This window comes from Podarcis tiliguerta, assembly GCF_965153285.1.
Source record: "Podarcis tiliguerta genome assembly, chromosome: 10".
NCBI lineage: Eukaryota > Metazoa > Chordata > Lepidosauria > Squamata > Lacertidae > Podarcis > Podarcis tiliguerta.
The window spans coordinates 26,605,818-26,619,588 of record NC_139543.1 but is presented as its reverse complement, the minus strand read 5'-3'; the positions used below and the strand labels follow the sequence as shown (position 1 = coordinate 26,619,588).

The 13,771-nt window shown below is 41.8% G+C and overlaps 1 protein-coding gene across 2 annotated transcripts in view; it reads right to left on the bottom strand.

The window, feature by feature from the left end:
* ANO6 (anoctamin 6) overlaps positions 1 to 13,771 on the bottom strand; it is a 68,960-nt gene that overhangs the window by 30,196 nt on the left and 24,993 nt on the right. For both annotated transcript variants that reach the window (XM_083399527.1, XM_083399528.1), the window contains exons 3-6: positions 11,009 to 11,134; positions 6,253 to 6,318; positions 3,825 to 4,103; positions 2,658 to 2,771 (exon numbers count right to left, since the gene is read on the bottom strand). In XM_083399527.1, coding sequence (XP_083255653.1) covers positions 2,658 to 2,771; positions 3,825 to 4,103; positions 6,253 to 6,318; positions 11,009 to 11,134 — 585 coding nt within the window. The remainder of the gene's footprint in view (positions 1 to 2,657; positions 2,772 to 3,824; positions 4,104 to 6,252; positions 6,319 to 11,008; positions 11,135 to 13,771) is intronic.

Genomic DNA, 13,771 nt, shown 5'->3' with positions numbered 1-13,771 from the left:
ATTTCCTGGTAGCTGCTGCAACTGACACAGAAGCTTCCCACACTATGCTGAAAAAAACCACAGAGACGGTTAATGTGAATGTCTGAGGCTATCTCTAGCTTCCTTTGAATGATAAGAGATATTAAGGAGAATAGTCTTCTTCAACCTGGTGCCCTCCAGGAGCTGCTGGACTCTTGAGCTCCCATCAGTCCCACTCAGCATGGCAAACGGTCAGGGATGATGGTATACCCTCCAAGTGCCCTGATTTTCCATGGACAGCCCAGGAATTACGAAAGCCATCCTGGCTTCTGATTTGATGCTGGAATGTCCCTATTTCCCCCTCTAGTGCTGTTGCTGCTGAGCTCAGGAAGGAGATTGAGCCTGCGCTCAAGCACTGGTGGCAAGGGAGCATCTCGTTGCCTCTCCATAGTCTTTCCCTGGCTGCTACTGCTAGCCTTGAGGAGAAGATGCTGTTGTACCTACGGGACCGCCTCTCTTTATATGCCCCGCGGAGGACCTTAAGGTCCACAAATAACAACACTTTGGAGGTTCCAAGCCGCAAGGTGGTTAGATTGGCCTCAACTAGGGCCAGGGCCTTTTCAGTACTGGCCCCAACTTAGTGGAATGCTCTGTCAAAAGAGACTAGGGCCCTGAGGGACTTGACATCTTTCTGCAGGGCCTGCAAGACAGAGCTGTTCCGCCTGGCCTTTGGTTTGGACTCAGTCTGACCCTTATGTTTCCCTCTCCTTGTGGTTTTGGTTTATGGGCTACTATTAAAATGAGGCTGCATTTTAAATTATATTTTAACCCGTATTTTAATAAACTGGGGATTTTTTTGGTCTCTCCCCCCATTATGTTTTATTGTACTTTTATTGGTGTTAGCCACCCTGAGCCTGACTCTGGCCAGGGAGGGCGGGGTATAAAAAATATATATGATGATGGTGATTACACTAGTTGCATTTTTTTAAATATTATATTTATTTATTTTCAAAAAGTGTAAACGTAACCAAAAAAAGAAGGAAAGCGAAGAACAAAACATGTGAATCACAAAACGCCACAGTCTAGAAGGGCAAAAGCACAAAGATGGATGATAAAGCATTACCTCACAAAAAGATTCTGTTTACAAATAATAAAGATATATAAAATTAAGGGTTTTCTTCACCTTTGAGTGAGCCATCATTACTGAAAATAAAGGTTTCATAACACCAGTTTTATTTCAGCTCAAAGAATAGTTGACAGCCTTGGGAAAGGTGATTGCACTAGTCAAGGGAGAAAGCTCTGCTGTGAGTCTAAGGGGCGAAAGCTATCCGCCACAAGCATGGGTCAAATTGGCATCTCTGAGTTAAAAGAAAGGAGGGAAAATGCACACGGCTAAAGAATAAAGCCAACTCAGAGCTCAGGAATTCTATTTCAAAACCAACATGGAAGATATTTTTAAAAATGCTGAAAATAAAGCCTGGGTTTTCATCTTTTGTTGCAGCTTGAAAATAAGAAAACGTATAAAGAAATAATCCTATTGTTTCTTTGTCTCATTCACTGAGGTTTAAAAATAACCATTTTACTCCATCCGAGTACTTTTAAAAGGTTCAGAATCTTCCTTCATATGACACTAAGCATAATTAGTTTTGTTATTTGGTCCACGGGCCAATATATTCCCCAATACTAGATGGTACAGTGGTACCTCGCAAGACGAATGCCTCGCAAGATGAAAAACTCGCAAGACGAAAGAGTTTTTTGTTTTTTGAGTTGCGCCTTTTTCTTAAAACCGTCAATGCATTCCTATGGGAAACCGTCAATGCATTTCCTATGGGAAACCGTGCTTCGCAAGACAAAAAATTCACAAGATGAAAAAACTCGCAGAACGAATTAATTTCGTCTTGCAAGGCACCACTGTATACATAATTCTTGTAAAGACACTTGAGGGCAAAAGCCAGGTAGTGACTTTGTTAAAACTGTGTATAAAATATATACTGTATTTTTCCATGTATAAGACTGTGTTTTCCCCAAATTTTTAAAGTTTAATATTGTGGGTCGTCTTATACACGGAATGTTGCAATTAAATATTCTTAATTTTGGGCTCAAAAATAGGGGTCGTCTTATACATGGGGGCATCTTATACATGGAAAAATATGGTATATATCACTTAGTGTATGTCCATTTTGCAATATTCCAGAAAATGTACTGTTTGTCCACTGAAGTAGCTGCAAAAGAGACAGGCCACAATTTGGCATACAGGGTGCTTCCAGATTGCTATGATTTTGGGGTGTGATTTTGGGTGTCAATCACATACTAACATATTCAGGTGGAGCAATTATAATTGCTTTGGTGATATTGTGCAACAAATTCACTCCCCACCCCCCAAATCAGGCTTTTTGTGATAAGCGAAATGCACTGGAAAGTGTATGATAATAATTCCTTGATGAAGCACCAATATTACCTTCCCACAAACAAATCAGAATGAATGCTCAATACGTAGTTAATGTTTTTTTTAGCCTCCCAGCAGTTTTTGCGCAAGCAAATAAGGATGAATGTTCAACAAACAGCTAAAAGGCCAGCTAGCATTTTCTTATCGGCTTCTATAGAACCTTTTGTATCATTGTTTATAGGATTATTTATAGGATTGCAGGGTTGTTTCTTTGGTTTTTCAGAAAGGTACTTTTAAAAAATATTGGACTTACATCATGGAGTGGAAAAGCTGCTTTGTAGATCCCAGAGTCCAGTAGCTTATTGATTCCAAACTTTCTCACGTTGTCTCTTATAGCATATTCCCCACGGCAAAGAATAAAGTGAACCTGAAAAACCCCCAAAGTTCTTTATTAATGAAGAATTAGACCAGGATAAGCTCAGGGGACATCTATCATGTGGTAGGAGTGTCTAAAATTATGCATTGTCTTGATCAGTGGTCTCCAACTGGTCCAGACCAAAGACCCACCACCGACTCCCAACCTGCAAAAGGGGACTGACTTTTACAAATTCGCTTCTGATCTATACTTAATAGTGCTAATCAGGCACATTATTAATCCTAAAATGGCAGTTCATGGAGCAGTATACATAGTGTTCCTTAAGTATTACTACTAAATGAAAACCACTGAAGTGGGCAGGTAGCCTGAACAGATATTCTGAAATGGGAGGTAGGTTTACACTGTGAATCAGGGAGAAAGGAAATGGAAGCAGGATCAGTTGAGGCATTTGGAACTTGGCAAATGGACAGAGAGAGGCTTCTCTGCTCAGCAAGGAACTTTCCCCCTGACTCAGTCCTATTTCAGGTTGCAGTTAGTGAACTAAGGGTGATGTGGCATCCCTGCTCCTTCTAACTCTCACATTCTGCAGCCAGACTCCTGTTGTCACTTGCAGAACTGAGTTACCCACCACAAGGGTCCCGATTTTCCAGGGACAATCCTGGAATTACGAAAGCCATCCTGGAGTCTGGTTTTATCTTGGAATATCCCTATTTTCCCCGCCAGTTCCACCACTGCTGAGCTTGGGGAGGAAGATGAGATGGCGCTTGTCCCACAAGACGGTGGTTGTGGCTGCAAGGGAGCATCCTCCAGATGTTTTGGGACTACAACTCCCATCATCCCAAGTTAACAGGACCAGTGGTCAGGAATTATGGGAGTTGTAGTCCCAAAACATCTGGAGGGCCGAGTTTGCCTATGCCCTTCTCCAAGTAATGAACCTTTTCCAAGCTACAACCCATCCTCAGAGATTGATTGTACGGTGCAAAACATTGTTCATGCATTGCTTGGCTGGTCTGATGCTCAAAACAGCTAGAAAAAAAGCCATCAGTCTAGATATCTACACCAACAAAAAATAAATTCATCCTTATGTAAATGTTGGGAACTTACTATCCGGCTCCTGGTTGCTGGATTGAAGAAAGTTTCCTTGTCCTGTATGTAAAAGTCTGACAAACGGTCGATTTCAAATGGCGCAGTGAAAAACTCCTGCTCTGGTTTGATGATATTTTCATCCACACTGAAGAATCTGCTAATCCACTTAAATGGTGAGTCACGGGTTTTCAGGTCATTGGGTTGCAGGGGCAATTTGATGTGCATAATTTCAGCGAAGCTGCACAGCAGTTCCCAAGGTGCGTGCACTTTTACAAATATAAGCTTTTCATCCACGACCTGCAGTGAATGGAGATTCATAGATAAATTTCATCACTGTTTTAAGCCATTACCAGCAAAGGACTACCCAGGGACATTTTTGGACAAACTCAGCTGAGAAGTTCTCCTGCACTTGACACACCAATAACAGTAGGAGCATCATAAGATCACAACTGGAAAGGTGGTGCTTTTTTTTTTAAGAGTGCAAGGCCTGCTGGAAGTCATCCTCCTCCTCTAACCTGGCACACTATTGGTTCTTCGGGGATTAAATTGTGAATAGGAAAGACTGGTGTTCAATGAAGAAGTAGCTATTTCCTGAGGGAGAGCCAGGAAATTTCAATTTCAACATGGCTGCTGGTCTTTCTTACAATACTTCTATCCTTGAGCTTGGGGTTGCTGTCTGCTAGGCATCCATGCACACACAGAGAGATGGATGGAGAGGGAAAGAGAAAGAGACCATGCAGCCTCCAATATTGCTTCTCCTTCTGCATCCTTCATCCCTCCAAGTAGGCCTGAGAGGAGGGAAAGGAAGAACATGCAAAGAGGTCTAGGAGTTTGCAGGTATGCATGTGTTAAGTGTAAGGTAAGTCATGAGGACTTTACCCATCACTCCTTCTGCTGATTCAAAGATGATCAGAAGGTATGGTAAAGATACCCAGAGGCACTTTTTGGCTTTATCGTTGTTTCATTGTTTTGAGGCTGAGACCTGGCATTGAAAGTAGATTTGTGAGTTTAAGCCCTGGCACAAACTAAGCTCCATGGAAAAGGAGATATAGGTTTTCACTGGAGAAAAGTGTCTATTAAAGGGCCAAATAACTGTCTTGTTTTAAGTCAATAAATCCATCAAGCATGTTATAAACAAAGTTGTATAAAGAAATTCTATTACTAGTTGTGATTACAAAATTTACCTCTGAGAGCAAGGTTGCTGTTTCTAAATGTTTTGATTGATGAACAATGCCAGTTGATGACACTAGCATAAAAATGACATACGGTCATAAATATGACCAAGTTGGCTCTAAAGCTTGATTTGCTCTTGATTTTTATCACTTGCCACATGTAATATATGCAGCTGACCTTCATTGTCCACAATATAAAATATCTGGGAATTGGTAGAGGCGCTGTAAATTGTGCCGGTTTGAAGAGGGGTAATTTTTCTCTCTTCGGCTTACTATATTTCAGCAATATGGGTGGATGGAAATCTGAAAGAAGGCATGATTGTTGTGCATAAGTGAGAAACTCTGCAATTTTTATCTGATTTTTTCCCCCCTTAAAAAAGGTGGAATAACATAGGGGGTTAGAGAGTCTGAACCATATCACTTCATTTCTAGCAATCGTAGAGTCATCCCATAATAGCCCAGCAAGTGCAGAAACAGAATGAACTTCTAATAGTTATGCAGGAACACTAGAAGGAGCAGTTGACAAGACAGAAATACTCTGCACTGAATCTACACTATTTCAGATAAAAGCAGATTAACTTGCTGTGGAGAAGGTACACTATGAACCAGAGCACTGACTGTGTTGCAGTGTGCAGACAGAGCTCTTGCGTAACCTGCTTTTCCTCTTCATTTCGGTGGAAGGGACAGCACCATTAAAACATAACAGAAAAGGCATGGTTCTCCCATGGTGAAAGTGCAGGCACCTGTCTTTGCTGTAACATTTGAGACATTCTTTTGTGCGACTAAACCCACTTCAAACCAAGTGTTCTGAATGTATTGATTTGCCACACACACCTGAGAAATAGAATACAGTGGTACCTTGGGTTACATACGCTTCAGGTTACATACGCTTCAGGTGACAGACTCCACTAACCCAGAAATATTACCTCGGGTTAAGAACTTTGCTTCAGGATGAGAACAGAAATTGCGCAGCGGCGGTGCAGCGGCAGCAGGAGGCCCCATTAGCTAAAGTGGTGCTTCAGGTTAAGAACAGTTTCAGGTTAAGAACAGACCTCCGGAACGAATTAAGTACGTAACCAGAGGTACCACTGTATATATAAGTAAGAGGGAGTTGAGTTTCCCCCCGCCCACTATTGCCGGATTAAAGAGAGAATGGTGTGAAAAAATGCAAGCACCTGGATAGATTTCAATGCCACTTCCATACAAATTCATTTTCTCCCCTTTTGATGAAAAAGTTCACACTTTGCCAAAAGTACAAAGGAAGCTGCACTCACCGAACTTGTTGCTTCAAGCTGCAAACCACAGTTTATCAAGTTAGATTCATATGCTAGCCTCTTCCTCTGTTGAAATCGATTGAAAAATAGTTCAAGATTTTATTTTTTCCCCACGAAGAGCATAACAATTCATATTCCCAACAGAAATGCAACAAGGTCTTTGTGCAAAAAGAACAAATCACTGTGTTTAACTTATCATCAATGAACTTTAGAATCTGGCTTTCTTTGCATCTTTCGCACATCAAAATATAAAGCTGCACACACAATGCAATGAATCCATACAGCAAACACATGTAGATGTTTTAACATGTGTGGGTTCTACAAGCACACAAGTCAGGGAGCTGGCGTTGGCCATGGTTTTGTGAATGTGCAAGGTGGCAAGTATGGGTTTGCCACTGAGTGCAAAGCAGGCATTTTTCTTACAAACAGACATTGTTCATAAAACAGAACAAAAGTAAATATATAACAATACCGAATTTTAAGAGATAATTCCATAAATAACACAGACCACGTTTTCAATTCATAGAGTCTGTTCTACAGGTCAGTTACATTCAGTGTGAGACACTGCTATCATAGGAATTTTGAGTTTGGGGGAGAAAGAAAGAGGGTCATGATCTTTCATTCTTTTGCATAGTGCATGTTTGGAGTTTTTGCATCAGTGTCACATGGATAGGTTCTTTATTTATTTGTTTGTTTTTGTTGGCAGTGTGAGACACTGGAGTGCCCAGAGCATGGCTGATTGCATTTGGTTGACTGCAGTGAGGTTTTTTCGTGTGTGCAAGAGGGTGGGGGTTGTTGGGTCAAATTAGTCATACCGATTCACACTATTGTTTTATAGGACCGGAAAAGAAAGTTTTCTCTTTGCGTTAAAGAAAGGTGTTCAAACAACTTTTCAATTTGTCAAGCAGCCAAACTAAATTTGAATTACTGTATTTGAATGGTACACGTGAGTCAGTTAAAGACTATTTACTTATGAAATCAGGCTCTTCAGGTCCTGGTAATTGGATGTTCTCTGGTCTGTATCTCATGATAAATCTACAATATACTGAGCCACTTTTTAGAGTGGGTTGGCTCATGCAGTTCTTCTGTCCTTCATGTAGTCTGTTTCATTAGCTGCATCTTGGTTTGAGACAAGCCATGGTTTGCAGTATCATCCAAATCTGGCAAGTGCTTTGCAGTTATATCCAACGAACTATATGCCAATGATATACGTCAAGAAGAAAATACTGTAGCTAATTAGGCTTGCCATGTAAGAGGAAAGAGAGATAGGGGCGAGAGAGGAAGTACAAGCCTGAGGCTTGGTCATGTAATGCCAAACCATGGTTTAGCTTGGTGTTACATGGGATCCAACCCTTTGGTTTAATTTTTTTATTTTATTGGGAGGGCTCCACAAGCATTATATGTGTTATCACTTCCCTGTTGGCAATTTGCTATTAAGTCCAGTTTAGCTACCAGAATCAGAATCAGAATTATAGCATCTTAAGAGAATTCAGTGTTAATGGGGCAATGACCACAGTTATTGCAGTCAAGGGGCAGAGACTAAATAATAGCCAGTAGAAACTTTTAAGATTCAGCAGCAATGTTCACACAGAGCAGTGAGGAGGAGATTTTCATCCTTTTATGCTGATCATTACAGCCTTTCTGCTGCTGACTTTAGTGCTGAGACAAGGTCCCTACAGTCCTCAGAGGCTGATCACTCTAGGCAGAAGGTGGAGGTGCAAATCTCCCTGCAGTCATCAGCAGAACAAAAGAAAGTTTTCTCTGTCCACTACACACACATGCTCCAGATAAGGGGTTCCTTAGCTCCCTATCCCGGACTATCAAAAGTGAGCAACGGTAGTAATTAAAGGATTTGTACAAGAACTGGGGTTGCGTATTTTGGAGGACAAATGCAGATCATAGTTCGCTGGTTTAAATGTAAGAGGAAACTATGGTTTGTGCTAAAGAGAAAGCACTTAATCAAAACCAAGTATTTGAGGAAAGGAGAGAGAGGGGAAGAGGAGATGCACATGAGTACAGGACTTGTTCTTCTAGTCCCAAACTGTGTTTCAGTGTTACTTTTGAATGTTACTTTGAAGTTATGAAGGATAAAGGGTAAAGGGGACCCCTCACCGTTAGGTCCAGTCACGGACGACTCTGGGGTTGCGGCACTCATCTCGCTTTATTGTCCGAGGGAGCCGGTGTACAGCTTCCGGGTCATGTGGCCAGCATGACTAAGCCGCTTCTGGCAAACCAGAGCAGCACACGGAAACACCGTTTACCTTCCTGCCAGAGCGGTACCTATTTATTTACTTGCACTTTGATGTGCTTTCAAACTCTAGGTTGGCAGAAGAAGGGACAGAGCAACAGGAGCTCACCCTGTCGCGGGGATTCGAACTGCCGACCTTCCGATTGGCAAGCCCTAGGCTCAGTGGTTTAGACCACAGCGCCACCCACGTCCCCTATTAAGGGTTACTCATTCGTTAATTTAAAACTCTTATTAACATAGCTACAAATATGGTGTAGCTAAGCCCTGCACTACAAACTGGAAATGTGAAAATGGATCAGTTGAGGGTAGAGAAGTCAGGTCAGCAACATGTTTAGTCAATCTAAAGAAAATTGGTGTTATTGCCATTTTTATTTTCATTGCACTTTGGGGCTGCTAGCACCATGGCTGGCCTGGCTTAGGAGGGCAGTGTGAGATTGCGCAGTTATGTGGGTTTTACATCACCCTACTTGCTTGCATATGGGTGGCCAATGACTTCATTTCCATGTGGCTGCATATATTTTGCAAGTTCAAAACCCAGAACTAGTCATGGAATACAAAGCATGTGACAGGATATAATGGTTTCATAAAGCAGGCAAAAAGAGAACCAACTTCTGTCTTTTAAAACTTACTGGGAACTTTTAGATAGAAAACTCAGGCATAAATTAATAATATTCCTTTAATTGTTCTATTTGGTTATGTACTTTTTGATTTTTTTTAATTGTTTAGGCCTACTGTTGTTATGATTGTACTTACGTAGTATTTTTATATGTTGAAAACAGCCTTGAGCATGATTTTAATTTTGGAAAGGTGGCATACAAATAAAATGGTTGATTGATGGACTGGCTGAGTACAAAAAAAAAATACAATATGCTAAGACTAAGACAAGTTGGCAGATTATGCTGGGAACCAAACAGATAAGTACTAAAACAAAACAAAACCACAAGCTGGCATGCATGGAAAGCTAGCAAGAACATGGGAACTGAACAGTGTAATCTTAGTTTAATTGAGGAAGAAGATCAGGTGAAATATTCAACAGTTAAACATGGTTGTTAAGAGTCAATGCAATTCAAAAAGAAGGAAAGAAAGAATTTGCATTCCTGTCACCTAGGAGGAAAATATAAATTATAGGTCACTCAAAGGTAAATAGCATAGTTACACATTTTAGGTAGTATTTTGAGGTCAGTAGGTCCTTAACTGCTCTTGTGCCTTTAACAGCTATGTGACATATTCACATCTAGCAGGGGAAATTCTTTCCAGTGTAGACTTGGAGTAAACTGCCGCTATTGAATTCCTGCTTATCATGCAGTGGCACCTATTAGGAAACAATGAGGCAACCAGGGTTCACTAGATTGACCACAAGAGACCTATGAAAAATAGGATGTTGATGCAGCTGGCGCCATTTGTTGGTCCCCAAGGCACATTTATGCTATTTATGTCTCCGTTTGTTCATTATTTCCTCTTTTTTGGTTTAATAAGGATTATACCTTATTATATTATATAGTATAGCCTTCCTGCTACTACCTAAGTTTGGATAAGGAAATTGGATGGTTGAACAACCCTTCCACCCATTCTAAAGACGCCTTCCTATAGAAAGCTAGCAAGTACAGAAGACAGCTTTCCTGTCTCTCTGATGAGCTGGTTTTCTAAGTGCAGGGAAGGGTGTTTTTGTTTTTGTTTTAATCTGGGTTGCATTCAAAGATTCATTCTGAAGGGGTACTATCCCAAATGCGCAATACCAAGCTAAAAATTGAACTGTAAAGGTAAAGGGACCACTGACCATTAGGTCCAGTGGTGACTGACTCTGGGGTTGCGGCGCTCATCTTGCTTTATTGGCCGAGGGAGTCGGTGTACAGCTTCTGGGTCATGTGGCCAGCATGACTAAGCCGCTTCTGGCGAACCGGAGCAGCGCACGGAAACACCGTTTACCTTCCCGCCAGAGCGGTACCTATTTATCTACTTGCACTTTGATGTGCTTTCGAATTGCTAGGTTGGCAGGAGCAGGGACCGAGCAACGGGAGCTCACCCCGTCGCGGGGATTCGAATTGCCAACCTTCTGATCAACAAGTCCTAGGCTTTGTGGTTTAACCCACAGCGCCACCCGCGTCCCTGTACGGAACTGTACGGAATGCATAACTTTTAAAAGCTTCCTTTTCTCATTCTTGGCTTCAGTCCTCTCTTTGTGGCAAGCGCTCAGAAAAGTAACTGAGCATGCCAGCACTAAGTACATTTGAATTCAAGGGATAATATAGCTTTCAACTACGAGAAATAAAACCCAACTGGAAAGATCAAGACAAAAAAAAAAAAAAAAAAAAAAAAAAGGCCAAGGGGAAGAACAGCAAATCCTCTCTTTGTTTGAGATTCTATGAATCAGCTTTGTGGAAAAAGACAAAAGCAAAGAAGGGAAGGTACACCTTTAGAAGCTGCAATCACTAAAAACAGATGCTTCAAATTTCCCATAAAAGTGGAGCCCCCGAAAACAGCAGCATAAAGCAATAAGGCAAGCCATACCATTTGCTTCTTCTGAAAGCTCCTCTTATGTTGCTTTTTGCTCTCATCTTCATATGCTAAAACAAAGTCGATTCTTCTTTGGCCATCATTAAAGTAGAGGGAGTCAGGGTTCAGATTAAACTCTGCCTGTAAGGAACATATCATACCTTTAACATTACAGTGAATACTCCAGCCATCTTTAAATACTAGAGTGAAAATTCCAACATACCATCATACAGAACATACCCAGCACAGCTTTGATAAGAGACTGTGGACTCTCCTTCCTTGGAGGTTTTTAAGCAGAGGTTAGATGGCCATCTGGCATGGATGCTTTAGCTGAAATTCCTGCATTGCAGGGGGTTGGACTAGATGACCCTGGGGCAGGGGTCCCTTTCAACTCTACAATTCTATGATTCTAAGTTCAGGAAAGTGCACATGTATGGTCAATTGGCTCAGCAGAGCTCTGTAGGAAAACATTTGGATAACATCGCAACATACATGAAACCTATGTGCCGTCCCACAAGGTGTAAAGATTGAATTTTAATCCAATACATGCTGAAGAAATTCTTTTTTTATATAATGGAATGAGTAGTCTACCAAAGCAAAAGCCAATGGAATGCATAAGCTTGTCGCTGCAGATCTTGGAAGCAAACATTGATCTGAATATTTATCTCAAACGTGCACTAAAGCTTCGCCTAGCTGTCTCGAATATGCATACTGGCTTGTGTGTCTCTGTTTGCTAATGTGCCATTGGGTGGCTTGAGCAAAAGGGTCACGCTGTTTCGCTGGAAAGAATTGCTACACATCCTAGACAAGTGGGCAAGCAACTCTTTACAGAGAGGTGTGCACAATGGTTTTGCCACTTAAGGTTAAGTACCACATCTTTTACAGCGTGTACTTCAAAAAGCATGTCATAATTCGGTTTTGAAATAGCAATAGTTGTCTTATCCTTTTGTCCTCGTAGAAATGTGGACCCAATGTTCAAAACAACACTGCTTTGAATGGTGGCTTCTTGATGCCATCATTGCTATTTTATCCCAGAAATCCACCAACTGAAGAGGCTACTTTACCCATTCCTAAGGGTAGGGCTGGCTCTGATTTATAACGTGCTGTTGTTTTACCCTTACAGGTGGGGAAATGAGACTGGAAGTCATGGCTTTAAAAAGTGAATAAATCTGCAGCTGGAGCCAAGGAATCCATCCACGGCTTAAATGAGCAACCTGGAAAAGAGGAGGCTGAGGAGAGATATGATAGCCATCTTCAACTATCTGAAGGGCTGTCACATGGAGGATGGATCAAGCTTTTTTTTCTCCTGCTCTGGAAGGTAGGACTTCAAGTTGCAGGAAAGGAGATTCTGCCTAGACATATGGAAAAACATTCTGACAGTAAGAGCTGTTTGACAGTGGAACAGTCTCCCTTGGGAGGTTGTGGACTCTCCTTTTAAGCAGAGTATGGCCATTTTAAGTATGGCCATCTGTCATGGATGCTTTAGTTGAGATTCCTGCATTGCAGGGGGTTGGACCAGATGAGCCTTGGGTACCTTCCAACTAAGATTCTGTGATTCTAACCTCATGCTCTGAAGCTGGGAATTGGTCTAGTGAATTGTTCAGTACTGTGGGTCCTTAGCTCCCACAGAAGAGGCATTATGGGTGTGCAGTGACTAGAAAGCAATATGAACCCTCTGAATGAGATAGGCCTTTGGTAGGATCCAACAGGGCTCTTCTTAGAATCTTACAGGATTTACCCTTCCTATTATTGCCCTATAAAGAGAAATGGTTGCACATCTCATGCTTTCTAAGCAGTTTCAAAACCTGATACCGATAAACACTTGAGTCAGTACAATATTATTTGCTAGACAGAGTAAATGTTCAGTGTTCAAAGTATCTATTCCATCTGTGTAATTGCATTAAGTGGGACTTCTTTGTAGGCAGAGACCCATACTTCTTGTTTCTGGTTAAAAAGATACTAAGAAGATACCAAGAACTGAAATCATTTTGTACTGTTAGAAATCAAATGATATCTGCGAAAGGATGGACTAAATCCATAAAGTGCATTTAGTGAAGGATGCTGTATAGTGATTTAAGATGTCTGAACTCTCTTACATACTCAGGACCGCTATACCTTGAGGACCATCTCTCTCTTATGTAATGATCTCAGGCAGGCAAGCAAGCTCCAATAAGAAGTAATGACTCTCCAGCAGTTTTGTGTTACATTTATTTACAAAAAACACATCCGGAGCATGGCTTCTTGCCTGCTTGCATTGATGATAGTTGGTCAGTCTGAATCTCCGTCCCTTTCACAGCAGGAAGGACACCAAATTCCCGCCCTTCCCCTCTTGCCCTTCCGTTGTCCTCTGACCTTATCCAGTCTCCTAGAACGGGGATTGAGAAGCTGGCCTTCCCCCTCCATACTTCCACTTGACACACTCTCAGTCGTCTGCTTATCTGCTGATTGCCTAGCAATGCTCTGGCTGCCTTATAACTCTCCCACTTTTTAAGAGCTGACAGTATCTTCTTCAGCAAGGGGGGGGGGGTCAAACTACCCCTTCTTGGCTCTGTCAGCCAGTTCTCATCTGCAGAGTCTCTCTCTCTCTCTCTCTCTCTCTCTTAGCTCAGTTTCTGAGTCTGCCTCTTCCTTCACTTGGGTGAGCCATGTTACTGACACCTTATAGGAACTGACCTTGACCCAGCAATCATCATCTGAGGCCCTTGTTCCTGTGCTTCCCCCATGAAAGGTCTGGAGGGTGGCAACACGAGAGCGGGCCTCTTCTGTGGTGGCTCTCCA